Genomic DNA, 25,010 nt, shown 5'->3' on the forward strand with positions numbered 1-25,010 from the left:
GTAAAGCCACCACTCCATGACAAACAGCATTGTCGAGTTGACGGACCATCTCCAGAGGAAGCGGCAATAACTTTTGGAGACGTGCAGCAGTTGTTTTCCACTAATACAGAACGCAACAACCCTTGTATACCCGACTGTGAAGCCAATCATCAATTGCACCTGTCCGTACATTTTGCCACGCCACCTGTGATATAATCCTGTTGTTGACTTCTTGCTGCAACAGACAAGCAGTGACATGGTTCTTTTAACAAATAAATCACAAAAGTGTAAAAGAAAATCACAAGATTGATATACTGAGTTAAGAAAGTAAACCCAAGTCAAGAAAAAAATTATTCCATATTAAATGCCAAGTTTAATGCCAAGTTCCATATTAAATCCGTATATACATATATATTGTTACAGACGCGGTTTTAGATGTTAGTTTACCGAGCGGTTTGGTATGACCGCGTCCGAACAGTTACTCCCCGATTAGAACCCTATCCCGCCCGATTCCACTCGAACGTTGGCCGAATCGCGCTACGCTAAATCAATGAAGGAAAGGACACAACGGCTGGGATAAATGCAACGACACAAGGGGTACAGTTCTCAAGACCTCCGGAGGAGGATATAATATCGGTGATGCAGAAACGGGTAGATTACACGGTAAGAGGTAAAGCACAGAAAAGATGGGCACTTAGACACAGTCTTATCTTTTCCCCGACAGACCACAGACAAACGGGACAAGACTGACTTACACAGGGATTGATGGCAAGGAAGGGCAGGCAGTCGATAGCACAAGGTGCACCTTGGCTCAGGGGCAGAATCAAACGCGGTCCGGTCCAGAGATGCGGGGAGGTATTCAGCGCTTGGAGGTGGCGTCTTCTCTCTCCGTGGTGTGGGCGCATCTGACGTCACCTCCCTCTTCCTGCGCATGTTCAGCGGGGAGTGACACGCCCTCGGCTCGTTAGCTCCGCCCCAGATGGAATCGGTCCGCCGCTTCTATTGGGTGCGGGGGGGTTACCGGGCTCCGCCCTTGACGAGGAGCTGACAGCGAGCCCCTGCGTGGTAACCCCGTCGGAGCACATGTTCAATGGCGGCTAACCAAGCCGGAGTGAGGACGCACACTCCCCGCGCCGCCGCCGCTGTTGTTGTTGTTGTTGTTGTTGTACCATGAGGAAGAGCTGCGGGGAGGTATTGGGAGGTCCTAAACTTTCTAACGGTGCCATACAATCACATTCTGGTGCAACGAAGAGTCAGAATTAATGGAAACGAGTCCTTAACTGACATAGACTAAGAATAACTAGCAAGATGTCCTATAGTTGTCTACGTGAGATGCGGTGGACCTGGATGCGACATTTAATGGGGGAAATAGGGGGAGGTCGGGGCTGCAGAGTGTTGTTTACAGAAAATGGGACTAGGGAATGGGGGATTGGGGATAGTTGGGAAGTATTGGGGAAATAGGGGAATATTTACAAGCGGATATGGATGGATCCAAATCCCATATCCGCAACATTGCACCCTTCTCTACCTCGGGGCGACCCGACCCGATAAATTTTTACCTACTTTCGTGTGGCACTCAGATGTAGTTCCCTCTACTATTAACTCAACCCTGAGTGCGACAGTTTTACAGATGTTCACAAATGAGTAAATATGTCCCCCTGCGACGTTGCACCCTTCTCGTCACAGAAACACACCCACAGGATAACCGAATCGCGGAAAGAATCCTCAAACTAAACATACAGCCGGTAGGGAGCATCATTTATACAAGACTACACTGATATTTACACTACGATCCAGGACCTGTTCTTTGAGGAACACATGCAGATGTTATGCATAGAGAGAGCACGCATGCCAGCATCGATACACCAACCCACGAGTGCCCTGTGGCCTTACGGCCTTTAATAATGTGCAGAGCACCCCATCCAAGCACCAAAAGCACCACCCCCTACATACAGTCAGCACCATCCGGTGCATCAATAAAGTGTTCATAGTCACCGGTGGTGTCGCAGCCGGCCGATGTTCTGCCGCTGGTCTTGCCTTCTTGAAGCACTTGGCCTTCTGGCTTCTTTCAAAAATAAAGAAAGGCGCCAACCGCGTCCATTTCTAAATTGTGGCCGTCAGGGGGCCAACTATAAGTGGTTCACCTGTATGGCATAGGTGCCACGTTGACCCAGAGGTCCATCAACGGGTGGTGCTTGCCCGCAAAAGACTGCGGTCCATGGTGGGCGGCCACAAAAATTGCGGTCCATATGGTGTATCGATCCCGGCAGCAAGCAGCGAAAGTGCAGGCCCACAACTGCAGAACCAGCACCTCTCTCTCCTCTCTCTCTGCCCCAAAGCCAGATCCTTGGAGGTGGGAGACAAAAGAAGCAGACAAGTGAGTAAGGTGGTAAGGGCGCAAAAGTGCACGCAATACAAGATGATGCACACTGGGGGCACATGGGAACCAGGTGAGACAGGTACGTTCCTACCGTACGCCCTACCGTTCCATATTAAATGCCCCCCCCCCCCCACCAGGTAACCTACATTGCCCCTCCCTTACCCCTTACTGTATCCACAAAACACAACACTACCCATAAACATCTACTTTACACATCAACAAACGTCCCTACTGTCTTCCCCGTTCCTCCCATAAACCAAATTCGTCTTCTCTCCCTCCTAACCAATCAAATTTGCCATTTCCAACTCTCATCAAAATTTGCCATCTCCAACTCAACATCAAAATTTGCCATCACCAATTCATCATCAGTCCCTCCTAAGGAGGGAGAGATGGAATCACCCCAATGTCTCATCCACGTCGTGATGCGTCTCACAAATCCTCACAGCAATTCTCATTTCCTGCAACACAGAACAAAGGAACACAGGCGTGGAGTCATCATCATCACCTCAGCTAAGTGGCTGCGTATGGTGCGACAGGTTCATCAATCCTAACTATTTCCTAAATGACTTTAACAACTTTACATTACCCGGGGTCTTTCCCTGCCAATCCATTGGCCAACTTACACTATGGGTTCTAAAAACCAATTCCCATTGACCAAACTGTGGTGCTTCTCAATTTGGGGTCTCACTCACCCGATTCAACACTCGGTGCTCTCGCACAATTTCTGGGCTGTGACGTGTAGCTCTCCCAGCAGGTCTACCCACCAGCACACCTCCACCACTGTAGTTGCCACCCGAGCTTACCTGCTCCTCACCCTAACCTAACTAACTGGGGAAGGCCCTCTCGCACTCTCACCCCCTCAGTGCCCTCTCTGGCACGGGCTGCCCGATCCACACCCGGGATCCTCAGGCACCCACTGACACTAACGGCTCCTAGAGCCCACCTGCGGCCTCACCTGGCCGACATCCTCACAGTGGTGGAGTGCCCAAACCAACTACACACACTAACAGGCTACACGCCCAGCCATTTCCACAACACTAATGCACCCATCCACAATACCATTCTGCAACCGCACCACAAATGCCAATATCCAACCACAATTTACCTATACCCTCTACCTAACACTTACACTACCCGCCCCGGGTACTCGTGAAAGGGGTCCACTCTTCCCCCATCCACACCTTCGCACCATGCACACCACTCCGTACCACTTACTCCATGTATTCCACACACCTGTACTTGCACACCTGTGCTCTCACTCCTGGTGCCACCTGCACCCTTCTCTCCCCAAGCGCATTCGCGCTGATCCACAACACTCACCACTCATACACTGCTCCACACACCTGTCCAGTTCTCACACAGCATCATCTCATCTAACTACTCCCCTCTGAAACTTGCGCTTCCCAGTCGTCCCTTTAAACTATTGCGCTCCCTCGTCATTATCATCCACTCTAACCTACCTGCGTCCCCACTACAGGTATCCGTCACTAACTAACCTTAACGTCACCTAATGTCATCTTCGCTAGATCCCTAACAATATAACCTAACCCACCCGGGCTAGTTTTCACTGCCATAAACCCCATAACTATTGCACATTTGCCCCACTTCATGGGAAGGGTGGCAGGGATGCCACCCTTACCCACCGTCATACGGCGCGAGTGGGACCTTGTGGGACCACCTCGTATGTGAGTCGTTGCCCGCCTGCCGGACCCCGTGCGTCGCCCCTTGCGGGGTCAGCGCGGGGCCGAACCGGCCGGGCCCCCACAGTACATTACCCCCAAGGGGCTCTCGTGCCTCCCCTGTCCCTCTAACAACTACCCCTGTTGGTGTCGATGCATGGGTCACATTTCCGCAACCCGCTACCCATTCCATACCACCACCACCTTGCTCACCCACACCTCGCACCTCTCCCATCACCGGACCCTCTCGCTCGCACCCTCGTTCCATACCCTCCGGACCAGCCATACACCTCACTCTTGGCCTCTCACGAACATCCGGGTCCATCTCGACCCCCAAGCTTATTAAATCACCTGGCGCATCATACGCACGACCATATTGGTCACCACTTACACCGGGTCCTCTTTCTCTTCGCTTCTCCTCCATCACCTGCGAATCCCTCATCCGGTTAATGAGCACATCATCACGATCCGAACACAGACTTTGGACCAATTCTTTTACTTCCTCCTTTATCTCTTTCTTATCCTCTCTCCGTCGCTTCTTAATTTCGCTCACCCCTTCTTCCACTTCTTCTAATTTCTGCTTCACCTCCTTCATCTCCTTGTGCGCCCCCTTAAGTTCTTCCTCTAACTCCAACTTATTTTTTTCTATGTGCTCCCGCACCTCCCGCTCTTTAACCTCCATCACCTCTACCACCTTGTTCATTTTCCTCGTCAGGTCCTCATGTACCATCTGACACTCTTTTTTAATTACCCCTACGTCCTTTTTCATCTCCTTCTGTGTCGATTTTAAACCCTCTATTACCGCTGTGTTCTTCTTTACCTGTCCCCCAACTCCTTTTGTCCCACTGTCAGTTGTTCTACTCCCAGCGTCAACTCCTCTATACCACCCTGCAATTTTACAGTCCCCTTTCTCACCTCCTTCTCCATGCGCTCCTTACAGTGCCTCACCTCCTCGCGCACTCCTCCGACCTCCTCACTCACACCTCTTCTGATCTCCTCTCCCATCACTTGCATCTCCTGCCCAGATGCCACCCTCATCTGCTCCATTTCCTCCCTGTGAGCATCCAATTTAGTTTCTACCCCCATTCTGACCCCCTCTATCTGCTGCCCCATTTGTTTAACTTCCCTTTCCGCTTGGTCCCTCATGTCCCTCAATTTGCCTTCCATACTGTTTTCTAACCCCTCTAACCCGTTTTGCATCCCTTCCATTTGATTCTCTTGAGCGGCCATTCTGTTTTCTACCCCCATTAACCCCTCCTGTATTTCCCCTAATCTATTGTCTAATCCCTCTATTCTACTCCCTAACCCTCCGATCTGGGCCCCCATGTCCTCCCTCAATTTCTCGCTATTGGACCCCATTTGGCCCTCCAATCGCTCACCCTGAGCATCCATCCGGTTCCCCATTACCCCCATTTGGTTTCCCATTACCCCCAATTGCTCACTCTGCAGTTTGAGGGACGCCTGCATTTGCGCCATAAATTGCTCCATGAGGGCCTGCATTTGGGCCATTCCTCCCACTTGTGCAGCGGGTGCGGCCGCCGTAGCTATGTGCGAGGCGCCATTTTGCGAACCTGCCGCCCTCACTGCTTCGCTCTCCTCATGTCCCTCATGTCCCTCAATTTGGTCCTGGATCGACCCTGCCTCACTCTCCTCTACCGGAACCCAGCCGTCTTGATCCGCCATAGCGCGACTTTCAAAATTCGGGTTTTTATTTTTGTAAAACAAAATCAAATTTCGCCGTTAATAATTTCGAGCGCGTGAAGCGCGCTTCGGGTCCGATCTCACTTCCCGACACCAATTGTTACCGTAATAACACAATTGGTGTTCCAAAATTTGGGCCTAACAAATTTAGTCCCAGGTCCGAATCCAACTCCTGACAACCAATTGTTACAGACGCGGTTTTAGATGTTAGTTTACCGAGCGGTTTGGTATGACCGCGTCCGAACAGTTACTCCCCGATTAGAACCCTATCCCGCCCGATTCCACTCGAACGTTGGCCGAATCGCGCTACGCTAAATCAATGAAGGAAAGGACACAACGGCTGGGATAAATGCAACGACACAAGGGGTACAGTTCTCAAGACCTCCGGATGAGGATATAATATTGGTGATGCAGAAACGGGTAGATTACACGGTAAGAGGTAAAGCACAGAAAAGATGGGCACTTAGACACAGTCTTATCTTATCCCCGACAGACCACAGACAAACGGGACAAGACTGACTTACACAGGGATTGATGGCAAGGAAGGGCAGGCAGTCGATAGCACAAGGTGCACCTTGGCTCAGGGGCAGAATCAAACGCGGTCCGGTCCAGAGATGCGGCGAGGTATTCAGCGCTTGGAGGTGGCGTCTTCTCTCTCCGTGGTGTGGGCGCATCTGACGTCACCTCCCTCTTCCTGCACATGTTCAGCGGGGAGTGACACGCCCTCGGCTCGTTAGCTCCGCCCCAGATGGAATCGGTCCGCCGCTTCTATTGGGTGCGGGGGGGTTACCGGGCTCCGCCCTTGATGAGGAGCTGACAGCGAGCCCCTGCGTGGTAACCCCGTCGGAGCACATGTTCAATGGCGGCTAACCAAGCCGGAGTGAGGACGCACACTCCCCGCGCCGCCGCCGCTGTTGTTGTTGTTGTTGTTGTACCATGAGGAAGAGCTGCGGGGAGGTATTGGGAGGTCCTAAACTTTCTAACGGTGCCATACAATCACATTCTGGTGCAACGAAGAGTCAGAATTAATGGAAACGAGTCCTTAACTGACATAGACTAAGAATAACTAGCAAGATGTCCTATAGTTGTCTACGTGAGATGCGGTGGACCTGGATGCGACATTTAATGGGGGAAATAGGGGGAGGTCGGGGCTACAGAGTGTTGTTTACAGAAAATGGGACTAGGGAATGGGGGATTGGGGATAGTTGGGAAGTATTAGGGAAATAGGGGAATATTTACAAGCGGATATGGATGGATCCAAATCCCATATCCGCAACAATATATATAAATACAGTATATATATATATATATATATATATATATATATATATATATATATATATATATATATATATATATATATATATATATTTATTTATTTATTTATATATATATATATATACTTATATCAAGCTGAAATATGCTGGGTTCTGCTTATTCGATTTCCAACAGGGTATCTGTCCCAAAATCATTGCATCAAATGTTGTTGGACATCGGGCATGATTGAGAGAATGCATGGGATGAATACTAAGCTACTGAAGAACCAGGACACCATCTGAAGGGAGAGTCGGGCTGGCAAAGGTCGAGCACCCCAAGAAACAGAATTTAGTTAAAAGTGCAGGAAGCTGAGAGCTCCAGCAGTCCTGGGAGAAAGAAGAGAATGAGGGAGCCAGAGCCAGGGTAGTATCCAGTGCTCCAAAGAGCCACCAAAATCCAAGAGCCACGAGTGAGTGGACAGCGCTAGTTTTTATTTGGCAAGTACCCCTACGACACAAATTGCAGCATTCTTCCATCAGACCAAATGCAGGTTCAGTGGTGAATCATGCTCTGTTCCCACTAATCCTCAAACAGCATTCCAAGACATCCCTGAGTGGTTCAATTGGGTTCAAATAGGGGATCTGGGCAAACCATTGTGGATTTTATTACTGTTATTTCCTTGCGTGAGCCAATTCCTATAACAGACATATGCAGTATGGCAAAGTGCAATTTCACCCTGTGCAGTGTAAAGACACTCAACGGAGAACAGCATCAAAGCTGGAGGTGCAACCTTGTCCAAAAAGTCCATAAGCTTCAATTTCTAGAAATTAATCCCCCACTGTAAGCCTAAGATCAATGTAAACAACGAGCTGACACTCTAGATCCCACACCTTCTGGGTGGTATGAGGAATATATCTTTTTTTTGTATAATTTGTCGAGGCTCGTATAAGAACTAACACATATAACATATAATAATGGGAGCAGGAGACAAAAGAGGGTGAGAGAAGGAAGCACAACATCAGTGGATAACAGGGACATCGGGAGATCTGTGGAAGGAAGAGGGCAAGGGTGGGTACACAGGAGAAGCTAGATGGACACGACAAGGACTTTCAGGAACGAAATCGGAATTTGAAGGAGGTGGGTTTGGGGTGGATTAACCGGGGTAGAAAAGGTCAAGGTCTTGGATGGAGGAAGATGAAGAGATGTTGGTGAACAGCTGTTTTGAAGACTTGGAGGGAGGAGTGGGATTGAAGAGAGTGTGGGAGTTTGTTCCAGAGGCGGGATGAAAGAGGAATGAAGGAGTGAAGGTGAGCAGAGAGTCTTGATTTTGGCAGTTTAACCATAAGAGGGTTGCAGGCAGATCTTGTGCGACCTGTAGGAATATTTGGGGGACAGAGCCCAGAGAGAGCTGGGGGAGCAAGGCCGGAGAGGAGTCGGTAGAAGACGGAAAGACCACCCTGCCTGCGGTGAAAGTGAAAGACCCTCAGAATCAGCTTAATCACGGGAGATACCAATGATTATAAAAGGCCATGTTTTCTTCAGCGTGAAGCCGAGATAGGTGTGAGGCAGGAGCACCAACCCAGAGGGGAGAGCAGTACTCGATCAAACTGTGGATGAAAGCTTTTTATGTGGTTAAGAGCTCAGTATTTCCAAGGAAGGACTTGGCACGGTGGAGGATGCCCAGTCGGCGATTGGCTTTGTCGGCCAGCTAGGAAATGTGGCTTTCCCAGGAAAGTTCATGGCAGATAGGGAGACGCAAAAACTTGAGTGACAGAACTTCTTCGAGAGGATTGTTGAGAAAGTACATGGGGAGAGGGGTTCGGGGGTTATCCAGAAATATAGTAAGAGTGTGAGATTTGTCAAGATTGAAAGACATGTTCCACTTGTTTGACCTGTTTGTGATTTTGTCAAGGTCTGCAGAGAGTGAGGAGGCTGCAGACTGCCGATCTGAGGGTTGAGATATGGAGTGACAGAGGGTGGAGTCATCAGCAAAATGATATAGAGGATTTTCCAGAGTGTCAGAGATATCACTGATGAAGTTTAGAGAAACCACAGGGCCCAGAACACTGCCTTGAGGAAATGCAGCCAGAACAGGTAGGGGAGATGAGAGAATTCCATTCAGGGCTATATGTTGACTACGACAGCAGTGGAGGTTGCCATGGATGCCACAAGAAGAGAGTTTGGTGAGCAGTGCGGTGTGCCAGACCATATCAAAAGCTCGAGATATGTCAAGGGAGCCAGCTCTGATCTCATGTCTGGCATTGAAGACCTCCATCCATTGCTCAGACAGCAGAATCAGCATGTCCAGGGCAGAGTGTCCTGGTCTGAATCCAAATTGACGATCAGAGATCAATACATTGGAGAAGAGAAAGGATTTAATATCAGAAGCGATGATGGAATTCCATGACCTTGCTGATGATTGGAAGCAGGCTGATTGGTCTGTAGTTGCAAGGATCTGTTTTTGCACATTTTTACACACTTTTATTTGACTTCATCTGAACTTTGTTTGTTTGTCCCAGTTCAAATCTTTGAGCCGTTCGTTTTCTAGGTTACATACGCCCTAGAGAGCTGAAATTTAGCCACTGGTCCTTTTTTCTGGTACATTTTCATCAAAATTTAATTTAAAAAATACATTTTAATATTTTTTTTTTAAATGCACCTTTTTGTGTAAAGCAGTAATGTTTGCTGATTTCCAAGCAGATGGCAGATGACCTTGAGCAATAGAGAGGGTGAATAGTACAGGGAGAGGGTGAGATAAAGTGGCAGAGCAGGATTTTAGGACCCGTGGGCTGATGCCGTCTGGTCCAGTTGCAGAATCAGAGTCGAGGTTTGACAAAAACTTCTCCACCTTGTCAGGAGAAAAGGAAACAGAGTCCAGGAGCATCTGAGTACAACTGGGTAAGGTGGGAACAGAGAGCGATTGGTTTGGTACACAATATTTTGAGGCAAACACAGAGTTGAGGCATTCAGCTTTTTCACATGTGTCAGCTGTGGAGCCGTTTGAGGTAAGGGATGGGATAGAGTGGGAACACACAACAGAAACAGATTTCTCCAGACGCCACCAGGATTTGGAGGAGGGAGACAGGTTTTTGAGTTCAATCTTGAGAGTAGACAGATATTGTTTCCTGTCTCACATGAGGGTAGACACGCACTTGTTCCGAGCTTTATGGAAGGAACTGAGATTCCCTTCAGTTGGATTTGCCTTTCATGAGGTGAAGGCAAGTTGTTTCAGGGCAACTGCCTCAACACAGGCTTCAGTGTGCTATGGATGGGAGCAAGGGTATGACAACTGAAGACTAGATGGGATAAATCTGTGCATGAGAGAGAGCAATTTACTTTGGAAGAATTCCCAGGATGAGTTGATGTCAGAGGCAGTAGAGATTGGAGATCAGCCCAGATGTTTGATGGCTGCTTGAAGATCATTCCAGTTGGCCTGAGCAAAATGCCAGACTCGTCTGCGCTGAGGACGCTCTCTGAGAATGGCCAGAGGAATGTCCACTTTAACAAGCATGTGAACAGATGAAAGAACAGCAGACATTTGCAGGGAAGGTAGTCATAACCAAGTCTAGAAGAGATGATTTACCAATGACTGAGATCCGGGTCGGGAAGTTGACAGATTGTGTCAGTGCCAATGAGTCACAGAAGTCCTTTGCTAAGGTGCCATGGCTGGTGAGAGAGGAACCCACACCCAGCCAGCTGGCATGATGACAGTTGAATTCGCCACATATGAGGAAGAGAGAGAGTTGGGATGAGTGAATAGAAGTCGGTCCATGTTGTCAGACAGCGAGATGTAGATGAAATCATCACTGTTTGGTGAACGGTACAACACACATATAAACAAAAGGTAGGAGCGGAGAGGAAGCCGTAGCCAGAGATACTCATGTGTTGAAGAGAGGGCAGTGCAGGGAGAGTGAGGAAGAGAGATTTATCCATAAAGAGAGGAACTCCACCGCCAGGGTGAGGCTCAGGTCTATCACACTGGAAGAGGAAGTAGCCAGGGAGAGATAAAAGGGAGTCAGAGACGTATTGAAGGAGGAAGGTTTCTGTTAAGCAGATCAAGTCTGGTTTGTCAGATTATGGTCTGTGTAATATGACAGCTAAATCCTGTACAGTTTTTAAAATATCAAGTATACAAGCCAAGTTACGAAGATGGTTGCCATGGCAAAATAATTCAGCCAATTGCAGCCGTGATCTAATCACGTTGAGAGAATGTCATGATGCATAGATATCTGCAATATGAAAGCTAAATGTTCAACGGTTTTGGAAATATCGCATTCACAAAAGTACACGGACAAATGTTCGGTCATGGATAGATGGATATCAATCGGTGGGACAGAGCTCATTTTAATGTACTTTCATTAATATATTACAATTAAAAATTAATATCACAGTACAAGACACTCATATAAAGCAAAAGTAGGTTGGGAAAGTTCATTTTAAGTTTGACTTTGCTGTCGCAACACTTTTGGAAATAGAGTGCATTGTTTATTATATTTTCATAAACTTGTGAGCTGTTGTACTTTGATACTTTCCAAATAGTACTGTATACGGCTGATAATGAGACCTGTACTTTGGTCACAATGCAAATTTCACACAGACCAATGATGATAAACAAACATATTAATTCATTTCTTCCTCTTCTTCATCTACTTACTTTCACGACGTGCTTCCTAACTAACCAATCATGTTGAACCAGGTCCTCCACCACTCAAGCTTAGATGTTATCCTTAACTAGCAAAAAATATCCATCCCTGTGATGGGAAAAATGAGTTCATCTATCAATTTAAATCATTTAATGGACTTTTAAAAGGTTAATTGTGTTGCATTCTTGGTTTCACTCAGAGACAAAGCTCTAAAGTACTTGTACCGGCCACTGCAAAATGGTGGTGCAACATCGGGCGGCGGAGGTACAACTTTTCTTAAAGAGGGCAAAATAACTCCATTTTAAGTCGTTTGTTACTCCATGAAGATCTGTATTAAATCTTCTTGAATTCAGATGTTCATGTTGATTTTAAAGATTGCTGAAATGGACAATAAAGTGACTGACTATATTACATCAAGAAAGGTGAAATGAAAATGCAAAATAACCAATCAGCTCTGTCCTTTGACAGTTTGTCTGTGCTCTGTCCTTTTTAAATGTTGAGCATCAAGCAAGCCAAGCAACACACACCATTTTAAAAATATTTGATATAACAAATAACTAGGCCGGGGTTTGAAACGCCAACCTCCTCGACTCAGAGCGGACGGCGGACGCTCTAACTCTAACGAATTAAAAAGAAGAAATAAAAACAGTCCATCCAATGGATGATGTACACATGACACGTTGATGCTTCATCCTGTAGAGAATACCAAAATGACCGGGTCGAGATTCTAGTTGAGGTGAATGCACATCCCTCGACGCAATCCTGCCAGGCCAGTGAAAACTACTCTGACTGCTTCGTTAAAAACAATCCTTTTTATAATCTGAAAATGAACTTTCCTAATACTGGTTGTATTAAATAATGGATCACAAGTGGATCAGGATGTACAATAGGACAATAGACTGGTATTTGTGACAATTCTTATCTATGTCTTCTATACCTGCGTTTTATGGTAATAAACACTCCCACCTCACCACTCTTACCAACTTAACACCCACAAGTAATGGCAAACATCAAAGTAACCCCTAATTGGCTCCTCCACCAAAGGTGGATGGAGGTTATGTATTCACCCCTGTCTGTGAGCAGGATATCTCAACACGTTATGGACGTATTTGGACGAAACATGGTTGATAGGTTGGGTGTGTGACAGGGAAGAATATATTCGATTTTTTGGTGAAGATCCGGGTGCACATCCGGATACTAGAATTTCCGAAGTGATTCTTAACCATTGAGTGATAGAGCTAAAAACGATATATAACACGATATCTCAAAACGTTATGGGCTGATTCAGACAAAACTTGGTGGATAGGTTGGATGGACGACAAGGACGAACCAATTCGAATTTGGTGACGATCCAAATCTGGATCCGTAAACAATAAAAATTTTTATGCCTCTGCCCTGAACGGCAGGAGGCATGTTTTCAGGTTGTCCATCCGTCTGTCCGTACGGGCTAAGCCTCGTTTTTCTCAGCAACTTCATGTCCAATTGGATGAAACTTTCAGGGTAGGAGTGAAACCCATGCACAATATTTTTATGAGAATTGTGATGTCATAGGTCATGTGGTATGGCAGCCAACATGGATTAAACGCAAATAATAATAAAAAAGATTATCGGAAACCGCTAAATGGAAAAATTTGAAACCTGGCACATTGTCAAGTACTCCCAATGGGAAACAAAAGCATGATGATGATGACATCATAGGTGAAGATATCATCATCATCATATATCAGCATCATCATATATCATCATCATCATCATCATCATAGGTCTACCAGCCAAAAATGTTTTAATTGAATTCCTTACCCTAAAAATCTGAAATTGCATGCACATGATCTATGACTAATTTGTATTGAAATATTAAATTCATGACATCATAGGTCACATGGTTTGGCAGCCATATTGGATTTAACCTGAAACCTTAAAAAAAACATCTTCTCCCAAACCATCAAATCGATTGACTCGAAACTTTACATGTGTCATCGACTAGGCATGGCAATTAAAAGATGATCACAAAAACATCATTGGTCACATGGTGTGGCAGCCATATTGGATTGAAGGATAATATTAAATAATCATATCTCTGAAAACACCCGATCGATGCAAAAATTTACAAATATCATCTAACACCATTGTTGCATTTAGATCGAAAATGATGATGTCATAGGTCACGTGGTTTGGTAGCCATCTTGGATAAAAACACGAACCTCATCCGATCAACACAAAACTTCACAAACGTGATCCCTTACCCATACATATGCAGAGTGTACATTTTTTGAGGTCATATGTCATGTCGCGTGGCAGCCATATTAGCTTGAAAGCCGATATTTTAAAAGATTCCTTCTCTGAAACCACTTCACCGATCGATGTGAAACCTGTCATGGCTGGTGAAAATGTGATACTTCAAAACAGCTGAAGGGATTTAAATCAAACTTCTTTATTTTTAGGACAGTGAACGAGGGCATCTACCCATTGTGGGACTATGCGGAGGCATATTGGCGACATAGTCGCGTTGCTCTAGTTTTTAAGTGATTCTTCACCATTGAGATATAGGGCCAAAAATGATATCTAGCATTATATCTGAAAAAGTTGTGGATGGATTCGGACAAAACCTGATGGATGAGTTGGGTAGATGACATGAACAAGCCAATTAGATTTTGGATGTCCAGATCCAGATCCGGCCTATCAGTGAGATACAAAATGTAAACTGTTCAGTTTGGCGAAGGTATATGCGCTCTACCGTGTGCCATTCTCCTTCATGCTGTTGCTGCTACTGCTATTGTTACGTGGTCCTCCCGGTAACTACCTGGTCTCGGTGACCCCCGGACCGTGGGAGGCACCCCGCCAGAAAGATATATGATTTATACGCTTTCGTAACGCAATCAATATGAATTCCAGTCAATAAGAAACCCCACACCAAGGATCCAGAGTAATCAATAATATATTCCCCCCAAGGAATCAACAATCAACAACCATCAACAATCCACAATCAACAATCAATCACCAATATGATTAAGATGGCCATCTTATATATGTGTGTCCCCTTTCCCCACTCCCGACCCCTTGGGTACTCACGACCCCTTTGGTCTCTGTCCCTCACAATGTCTCGGGGCCCCTCCTGACCAAGATGATGGTCGGCTTCTCCGCACATGGGTGGTTGAACGAACCCCTGGCTGACGTGCTCCCAAACGTGCACGTCACGTACAGGGAACAACGGTTGCAGCGCGCACCTCCTTGCCAAGCAACGCGGGCAAAGCAACGCGCGGCTTGTCCAGCGCGCGAGGCCCAAGGTGCGACCCGTACGCGTCCTTGTAGACGGTGAGGCGAACTGTGTAGGACGCTTGGTTCCGTGCACGAACCCACGGCAACTTGATGTGTCAAGGGGTAATTCCTTTCGCCAGATGGGTTTCCCAACGCAGCGTCAGACGCTGCTCGATATCGATACCCCCGCCTCGGAGCTCGGCGAGGAAGAAAAAGAAGATCGTTGCTTCTCCAGGACCTCGTGTCTTTTTCCTTCCGTTTCTGGTCTCCTTTTTCACAGAAGGGCTCCTGACCCTTTAATCACAACAACCTTTAATCGACTACACATTGATACGCAAAGACCTGAATAGTAATTCACATGAATTCGTAACACTTCCCCCCTTCAAGAAAGAAAGTTTGAACCCAGCGAAAACTTTCTTTGCCGGCCAACTTGGATAAACAAACCAGATAACTCACACCCCAAATCATCAGTTCCCCCCGGGCACCATTATCACTTAAAAATAAAGCAACAAAATTTCACCAAAACCCCTAGATTAATTCACTCTGGACCAAGCGTCAACCACTTCTAGTTTCTCTTGAATGACGGTTAAGAGGTGGTGACCAAAGCCCCAAAGTTAAACCTCTCGATAGCACTTTTTCGGGAGGCCCAGCTGAGTATTCCCTACATGGACGCCTTAAGGAATGTGGAGTTCACGGTTAGTCCGGGGAGGAAAGTTCATTACATGGACGCCTTTAAGAACGTGGAGTTCACGGTTAGTCCGTGCAGGAAAGTTCACTACCTGGACGCCTTTAAGAATGTGGCGTTCACGGTTAGTCCGTGTAGGAGCCCCGGCTCGGCGGCTCCCCCGTATCTAGTACTTCAACTTCTCCAGACTCCTAACAGTTACGGTGGGACCCCTTGTCCCAGCCGTTACTTGACTGGCGGTCTCCTTCTCGGCCAGTGCTCTGACATTCATTCTTTCGGGAGGTGCCGTAACTCTGGGAGCCTCCATAGTAATATCGGCTGCTGCCAACCCTAAAACTACCGCCAAGTTGTCCTCTTCTGTAGACCTCTCGACGTCTACGAAATGCCTTCCCTACTGTTATGGTCCGACCCTCCAAATCCTTACCATTCCAATTCTTCTCTGCCTCTCTGGCGTCTCTTGTGCTTGCAAATGTGACAAAGCCGAACCCTCTTGACCGTTGCGTTTCCCTGTCTTTTACCACCCGCACTTCCATCAGCGGCCCATATCTGTTGAAGACAGAGGTCAGAACGTCTTCCTCTGTGTTGAAGTTCAGTCCCCCTACAAATAACTTGGAACTTTTGTCGCCATCCCGAGCAGGGTTGGTGTTATTTCCCCTGTGGGGCTCTTTACCCACCCTCGGGTTACCATAAATTTGCCCCCCGGCCAAATCATTCCCGATAATCACAGATACTCCCTCTACAGGAAGCGTGGCTTGTAAACCGACGGTGACCGGTCCTGACATCAAATCGGATTCCAAATGGATGACATGAAGTGGGGCACTAACACAGCCACCGATCCCTTGTAACCGAACACTATCACCAGTTGCGGTACTCTTTGACAATGGCAAAATGCCTTCAAGCATTAAGGATTGATGGGCTCCTGTGTCACTCAAAACCCTAGCCGGTCTTGAGTTAGTCAAGTCTCCCTTGAGTGAGACCAACCCCTCATAAATAAATGGTTGGTAACTCTTCTGTGGGCGATTTCTTACGCTTGCCATCGCATTCGGAGTGGTAATAGTCGGACTCCGCTCTGGGTTTTCCCTTTTCATGAGGTAACAACTGGACATCAAGTGTCCAGGTTTCTTGCAAAAAGCGCAAGTAGGCCCGGAGGAAAAACTCGTGGTCTGCCTCGGGCCCCCCGAAAAATACGTTTGTCTTGGGCCCGTAGCCCCCTGATTTCGAACAGTTCGGGTATCAGCGTTGTCCCCATAATCATCTCGAGGCCACCGCCATGTATTGTCGTTCTCCGCACCTGCAGTTCCACACCTCCCCTGCGGAGATCTAGGCGAGGAGTTAGGTTCGTGGACCCCTATCCGGTGTGTTAAGGCATAATCATCTGCCATGGTGGCTGCGTCCCACAACTTTGGTACTTTCTTTTCCTGCAGGTACACTTTGATGTCCTCGTGGACACACTGTTGAAATTCCTCCACCAGCATCAGGTCACGCAATGCTTCGAAGTCGTTCCCGACTCCTTTTGACTCACACCACCGATCAAACATATTTTCTTTCACTCTAGCAAACTCCACATGGGTCTCACTCTCCCTCTTCCTGGCATTCCTGAATTTTTGCCGGTAAGCTTCCAGAACCAACTCATAGGCTTTGAAGATGTGCTTCTTCAATACCTCATAATCTGCACATTGGTCCATTGGTAGTGCCGAATAAATCTCTTGAGCTTTACCCACTAGCACACTTTGCACTAGTATGGTCCAGGCCTCCTCCGGCCAGTTTAACTGTCGAGCCACTTTCTCAAAGTGTGGAAAAAATTGAGTGACTTCCTTTTCACTGAAGGGTGGAACCAGCCTCACATGTCTGCCCACCTCCCAGGTGTTCTGGCTAGGTGTCGACCCCGTCAGCAAGGGTGGTACCCCTCCCCTTTCTCTCATTAAATCCAGCTCCTTGAATTTAATCTCTTGCTGAAGCGCCAGATCACGTTCCTTCAACTCCCTTTCGGCTTTTCTCTCCTCTGCTTCGGGTTCCCTGGCAGCTCTCCTCTCTTCTGCTTTTCTCCCTTCTAACCTTTCCTGGAGGTCTCGTTCCACTCTCCTTTCCTCTGCTTGTTTCTCTTCTCTCCTCTCTTCTGCTTTCCTTTCTTCTTCTGCTCTTTCCTTTTCTGCTTTCCTTTCTTCTTCTGCTAACCTTTCCTGGAGTTCTCGTTCCACTCTCCTTTCCTCTGCTTGTTTCTCTTCTCTCCTCTCTTCTGCTTTCCTTTCTTCTTCTGCTCTTTCCTTTTCTGCTTTCCTTTCTTCTTCTGCTCTTTCCTTTTCTGCTTTCCTTTCTTCTTCTGCTCTTTCCTTTTCTGCTTTCCTTTCTTCTTCTGCTCTTTCCTTTTCTGCTTTCCTTTCTTCTTCTGCTCTTTCCTTTTCTGCTTTCCTTTCTTCTTCTTTTAACCTTTCCTGGAGTTCTCGTTCCACTCTCCTTTCCTCTGCTTGTTTCTCTTCTCTCCTCTCTTCTGCTTTCCTTTCCTCTTCTTTGACCCGTTCCTGGCTCCGTAATTGCAACTCCAGTTTCCGGAGCTCCACGTCTTCTGGTTCTTCGGGTAGCCACTGCCAGGCTAACTCGTCCCATGTTCCTAATCCCACCATAGACTGTATCACCGTGGTCTGCAACTCTGCCTTCCTCAAATTAGTTCGGACCTCCAAGTTAAAATGTTTGGCCAATTTCAAGAGGTCTGACTTTAGTAACGCTCGGAACTGTGCCTCACTGGGGGTTACCGCAAAGTTCTGTGCCACAAACGCCATGGTGCCTATCGTTAACACCTGTTAACCTTCACCCAAGACTTTACCCCCAATTTCCCCAAAAATTTACCAATTAATACTTAATTAATAAATTTTAATTAATAAAAATATTATTTTATTATTTTATACAATTTTAGATCCCGGACGTAGACCCAATTGCGAATCCGCAAATCGTAATTTGGACGAGCCCCCAATTCTGTTACGTGGTCCTCCCGGTAACTACCTGGTCTCGGTGACCCCCGGACCATGGGAGGCACCCCGCCAGAAAGATATATGATTTATACGCTTTCGTAACGCAATCAATATGAATTCCAGTCAATAAGAAACCCCACACCAAGGATCCAGAGTAATCAATAATATATATTCCCCCCAAGGAATCAACAATCAACAACCATCAACAATCCACAATCAACAATCAATCACCAATATGATTAAGATGGCCATCTTATATATGTGTGTCCCCTTTCCCCACTCCCGACCCCTTGGGTACTCACGACCCCTTTGGTCTCTGTCCCTCACAATGTCTCTGGGCCCCTCCTGACCAAAATGATGGTCGGCTTCTCCGCACACGGGCGGTTGAACGAACTCCTGGCTGACGTGCTCCCAAACGTGCACTTCACGTACCGGGAACAACGGTTGCAGCGCGCACCTCCTTGCCAAGCAACGCGGGCAAAGCAACGCGCGGCTTGTCCAGCGCGCGAGGCCCAAGGTGCGACCCGTACGCATCCTTGTAGACGGTGAGGCGAACTGTGTAGGACGCTTGGTTCCGTGCACGAACCCACGGCAACTTGATGTGTCAAGGGGTAATTCCTTTCGCCAGATGGGTTTCCCAACGCAGCGTCAGACGCTGCTCAATATCGATACCCTCGCCTCGGAGCTCGGCGAGGAAGAAAAAGAAGATCGTCGCTTCTCCAGGACCTCATGTCTTTTTCCTACCGTTTCCGGTCTCCTTTTTCCCAGAAGGGCTCCTGACCCTTTAATCACAACAACCTTTAATCGACTACACATTGATACGCAAAGACCTGAATAGTAATTCACATGAATTCGTAACACTATACACAGTTTAACAAATAAACTTCCCAGGTCAACTGTTATAAAAGTTAACATAGATTTCTATGCTTCAAAAAAGTTGATAAACAAAAGTTGATAAATAATTAAATATCCTTGTCAATAAGACGCAATGTCTCCCCAACAGATGTCGAAAAATCTGGCCGGATGTCTTTCAAGATTTTCGTCCATCAACAATCAGAAAAGTTATTGATGGCTTCCTCACAGTTCTGCCTAAAGCAGATTCAGAAGGACAGCGTATTATTCTACTTCGGCATGGTGAGTTTTCCCTCTGGGTTGGGCGAACGCAACGTTTGAGATGGACCACACTTATGTCTGCGAGCATTGTTGTTGTCTTCAAGGTAATCCTAAAATCCACCTTTTAGATGCCACAACTAAAATAAAACTCCCTCCTGGATAAGTCTCAAATTTGAATTTCAAAACAAAAACATACCTGAAGACTTGGCCTGAAATGTATTGAATGCAAACATCATTTGACACATTCTGAAGCTGTGTTCACACAAATACTCCATAGTGAGCAGTCCGTATTGATTGCCAAACATTTTGATGCGTAGTAAAAGTTTTGGCGTTTGTGTAGAATTCCAGTCACGTGAAAAAGTAAGTACACCCCATGTGAAGTTTTGACTTTTTCAACATATTTCAACATACAGCTGTTTTTTTTTTGTTTTTTTTGTTGTTTTTTTGTATACAAGATCGAGGCTCGTGAAAGAGCGAACATTAATCACACAGAAAGACAAACCGACACATAAAACATATAACATAGGGAGCGGTAGACAAGATGGGGAGAGAGGGGGAAGGACACAAACACAACATTTGAGAGCAGGGACCGAGAGACATGGAGACATCGAGAGATCTGAGAGAGGATCGAGAGATCACCCCAGATAAATTCCAACTGTTTGAAATCTTGTTTGAAATTCCAACTTCTTTCCTGGAAGTCCTGGCAGTGTCCATATGTTTTATACCTCTCCCACCGATCTCCCACCGTTTGATTTTCATTTCAACAATATTGATAGATAAAGGTGATATAATATAACAAATATCATGAAACATTTACATTTTGTAGTCCATTGTATAATTTAAATAAACATAAATGCAAATTTCGCATGTGGAAAAAGTAAGTACACCCTTGGCTCTAATAGGTGGTATTGCCCCCTTTGGCAGAAACAACCTCAAGTAGACGTTTCTTTTAACTGTCTACCAGTCTCTGACATCGACTGGGAGAAATTTTTGCCCACTCCTCCATGCAGAATTCTTTCAGCTGTGCGATGTTTGAGGGGTTTCTTGCATGCACAGCTCATTTCAAATCCCCCCACAACATCTCGATGGGATTTAGATCCGGGCTTTGACTTGGCCATTCCAGAACCCTTCATTTCGTTCTTTTCAGCCATCCCTTGGTGGATTTAGTGGTATGTTTAGGGTCATTGTCATGTTGCAAGGTCCACCTTTGGTTGAGCTTCAACTCTCTGACAGATGGCCTCACATTATCCTCAAGCACCCTCTGCTACAATGAAGAATTCATAGTGGATTCTATGATGGTGAGCTGCCCAGGCCCTGATGCAGCAAAGCTGCCCCAAACCATAATATTTCCACCACCATGCTTTGCAGTTGGTATCAGGTTCTTGTGGTCAAATGCTGTCTTTGGTTTTCGCCAAACATGTCTTCTGGTACGGTGGCCAAATAGCTCTACCTTTGACTCATTTGTCCGGAGCACATTGTTCCAGAAGTGCTGGTCTTTGCCTGTGTGTTCATTGGCAAACTTTAGTCTTGCCCTGATGTTCTTTCTGGACAGCAAAGTTTTCCTCCTGGCACACCTCCCATGTAGATCAAATTTGTGTAGCCTCTTTCTAATGGTAGACTCGTGCACTTTGACATCAACAGTGGCAAGTGCTACCTGTAGGTCCCGTGATGACATTCTGGGGTTCTTCGAGACTTCTTTCAGCATCTTGCTGTCTGCTCTCGGGCTGAACTTGCTTGGGCGGCCTGGCCTGAACAAGTTGGCAGTTGTTTGGAATCTTCTCCTCTTGTAGATGTTCTTCCCGACAGTCGAATGATTGATTTCAAATTGTTTGGAGATCTTTTTAAATTCCTTCCCAGACTCGTAGGCATCTATAACCTTCTTTCTGAAGGCCTCAGAGAGCTCTTTTGATCTAGGCATGGTGACACCGCACACTTCAACAACAAAGAGCAAACCAAACTAAATGTCTGAGGTTTAAATAAGACAGGTTCCTCAAAGATCCTCTCTAACGATGTTCTAATCATTTGCACCTGAGCTGGTGCACCTCATTCTAATTTTAGGTATTTGAAGTAGTGATAAATGTAGGGGTGTACTTACTTTTTCCACATGCGAAATTTGCATTTATGTTTATTTAAATTATACAATGGACTACAAAATGTAAATGTTTCATGATATTTGTTGTATTATATCACCTTTATCTATCAATATTGTTGAAATGAAGATCAAATAGCTGTATGTTGAAATATGTTGAAAAAGTCAAAACTTTACATGGGGTGTACTTACTTTTTCACGTGACTGTATTTAAAACAGGTCAGGTAGCTACAGGTCATGAACTGGTTTTACATCAAGAGAGGGCATGGATGTCGATCACGTGGTTAAAGTTGCAGTGAGACTATCCGAGATAGTGGCCTCCAATAATAGGGACTTTGCATTAATCCGGATTAGTTAATCCAGACTAAATGATTGTGCTGTGTTCACACAGACTTGCTCCAACAACACCAACAACACCAACAACAACAACAGGCATTTTCAGGCCATTTTCCCTGCTAGAGCAGGGGTTAGCCTTGCTCCGTACTGAAATGTTTCAGTTGAAGGTAAACTTAACAGATTACATTGTTTCTATACAACCAGGAAAATGGAATCCCTCGGAAAACTCGATTGTGGACAACTTCAAGGCTATGATCATGACCCTGGAAAAGTTGATCGAGTCAGAAGAGACGCAGGTGAACGGGATTGTGATGCTTGCAGATTTCAAGGACATCGGTTTGGCTCAGGTCGTGCATTTCAGCCCTTACTTTGCTAAGCGGATCATGACTGTTACACAGGTGAGCTGAATTGCTTATATCAGGAATTGAGCTTTTCTTTAACCAAACCTTTATTGAAGGACAGGGTGGAGGTATATGCTGGACTTCGGGATATAGAATTGAATGATGTTTATCAGATGATGAAGTTCATGGAGAAGCTTGGATAAAAATCACGTTGGACAAAGTTACATTAAAAGACATCAGTGTACCTACCTGAATTACCTGAATTACCATGGACAAACGCACATGGAATATGGAATTTGAAACCGGGTTCCTACATTATGCACTCGGGGATCAGATAGGACGACTGGACAATATATATATATATATATATATATATATATATATATATAACGAGAAAGCATGTGAAAATGCATAGTCTATTAGTGTCTGCTTTGTATTCAGACTTCTTCCGTGTATGATAAACATGACAAAAACAGCAAAAAAAAAAAAAAACACGATTTTAGGCGACCTTGACCTTTTGACCTCCAAAGCAATAGGCTTCAATGATCCAATATGCAAATCCTGCTCAAATCGCAAGTCAATCAGAAGGAAATTGATTTTATGCAACCTTGACCTTTGACCTTCTCATGGTAAAAAAAAACAAAAAAAACAATTGGCTTCTTGATTTTGATTGTTGAATCAGTCTGTCTGTGCAGGTGTCTGTGCAAATGCCAACATCTCTGACAGACGCCAGTTCATCTCCATCAATAACTGCAAATCCCCCACTGCTCCCCTCCCCCAAGGTGTCCCCCAAGGTTCAGTTCTTGGCCCCCTCCTCTTCATCCTTTACCTGTCCCCCCTCGGCCACTTAATCCGCCGTCATGGTCTCCAATTCCACTGCTTCGCCGATGACATCCAGCTTTTCATCGCCACCAAGTCCGTCTCCACCGACACCCACTCTATCCTGACAAACTGCATCACTGAAATAAAATCCTGGCTTCAAATCAACTTCCTCAAGCTTAACTGTGATAAATCTGAAATAATCATCATTGGCCCAAAAACGCTCACAAAATCCACCCATAACTTTGCCCTCAACATCGACGGTATCCCAGTATCCACCTCCCCTCACATCCGGAATCTTGGCGTCATCTTTGACCAAACCCTCTCCTTCGACAAATACACTAAACAGATCACAAAGTCAGCCTTCTTTCACCTGAAAAACATTGCCCGTCTCCGCTCATCCCTCTCCTCCACGGCTGCAGAAACCCTCATCCACGCCTTCATCACCTCCCGTCTGGACTACTGCAATAGCCTCCTCTATGGTTCACCCTCAACAATCACCAATAAACTCCAATACATTCAGAACTCCGCTGCCCGTCTACTCACCCATTCCCGGACCCGTGACCACATCACCCCCATCCTTTACAAGCTTCAATGGCTCCCCATCCCCCAGAGAATCCAGTACAAAATCCTCCTCTTGACATACAAAGCCATCCATAACCTGGCCCCATCCTACCTGGCTGACCTCCTCTCCAGACACACTCCCACCCACAACCTCCGCTCTGCTGGTACCAACCTCCTGACCCCCTCCATCCGGACCAAATTCAGATCCTGGGGGGACAGGGCCTTCTCCATCGCTGCTCCCACCCTCTGGAACTCACTACCTCACACCATCAGAGATTCCTCCTCACTCACCACATTCTAAACATCACTAAAGACCCACCTGTTCAACACTGCATTCAACATTCAACCCACAGCATTTAACCCCTGACTATCTCTTCTCCTTCTCCCTCCTTTTGCTTTAAATATTTCCCTATTGATTCTTGTCTTTTTGCAATTGTTGTGTTCATGTATTGTTATGCATTATGTTTTCCACTCTGTCAAAGCGCCTTTGGGCTTCTTGAAAAGCGCTATACAAAATAAATGAATTATTATTATTATTATTCATTTTTGGATTCCTCATGCTCTGAATATTCCAAAAATGTATAGTTTTGCTAATCTCCAAAAATGTTGAACGAAAAAACATAGTGAATCTGACTATCAGGTCAATTGGATGAAAACTGATGATTTTAGGTGACACTGACCTTTGACCTTTTGACAAAATTATTCATCTCTTTCCCCATATTCTCAATAATAAAGCTTTGTTGAAAATTTGATGACAACGTTTTTTAATGGTAAATTGAAATTTCAGGTCAATTTAATGAAAACTGATGATTTTAGATGACTATGGCCTTTGACCTTTTGACCAAATTATGAATTTGACTTCTCCATATTCTCATAATAAAGCTTTGTTGAAAATTTGATGACAAAAATGTTAATGGTAAGTACACGATGGGTGTTCAAAAAGTTTTACTACCGAGATACTCATAATAGTCGAAGACTCGCCAATTTTTACATTTCTTCTTTTAATGTTTTGAGAAATATTTACTCTACTTACTCGCTTCATTTCTTTAATGGCCCACAATTGATCACAAGTTATTGTGGGGTCGGGGAACATTATTTGGCCGAAATCTTTCATGAACCGACTGGCAAGGCCTGACGTTCGATTGAAAGTGATTTGGGCAGAAGTTTATCAATTTGGCCAGGGTGCCAGCAATAACTCACCTA

At 45.8% G+C, this 25,010-nt stretch overlaps 1 protein-coding gene across 6 annotated transcripts in view; it reads left to right on the forward strand.

The window, feature by feature from the left end:
* LOC137421844 (alpha-tocopherol transfer protein-like) overlaps positions 1-25,010 on the forward strand; it is a 116,772-nt gene that overhangs the window by 80,584 nt on the left and 11,178 nt on the right. For all 6 annotated transcript variants that reach the window (XM_078773230.1, XM_078773229.1, XM_078773228.1 and 3 more), the window contains 2 exons: positions 19,549-19,679; positions 22,288-22,481. In XM_078773230.1, coding sequence (XP_078629356.1) covers positions 19,549-19,679; positions 22,288-22,481 — 325 coding nt within the window. The remainder of the gene's footprint in view (positions 1-19,548; positions 19,680-22,287; positions 22,482-25,010) is intronic.

Source organism: Myxine glutinosa, chromosome 2 (genome assembly GCF_964187855.1).
Source record: "Myxine glutinosa chromosome 2, kmMyxGlut1.1, whole genome shotgun sequence".
NCBI lineage: Eukaryota > Metazoa > Chordata > Myxini > Myxiniformes > Myxinidae > Myxine > Myxine glutinosa.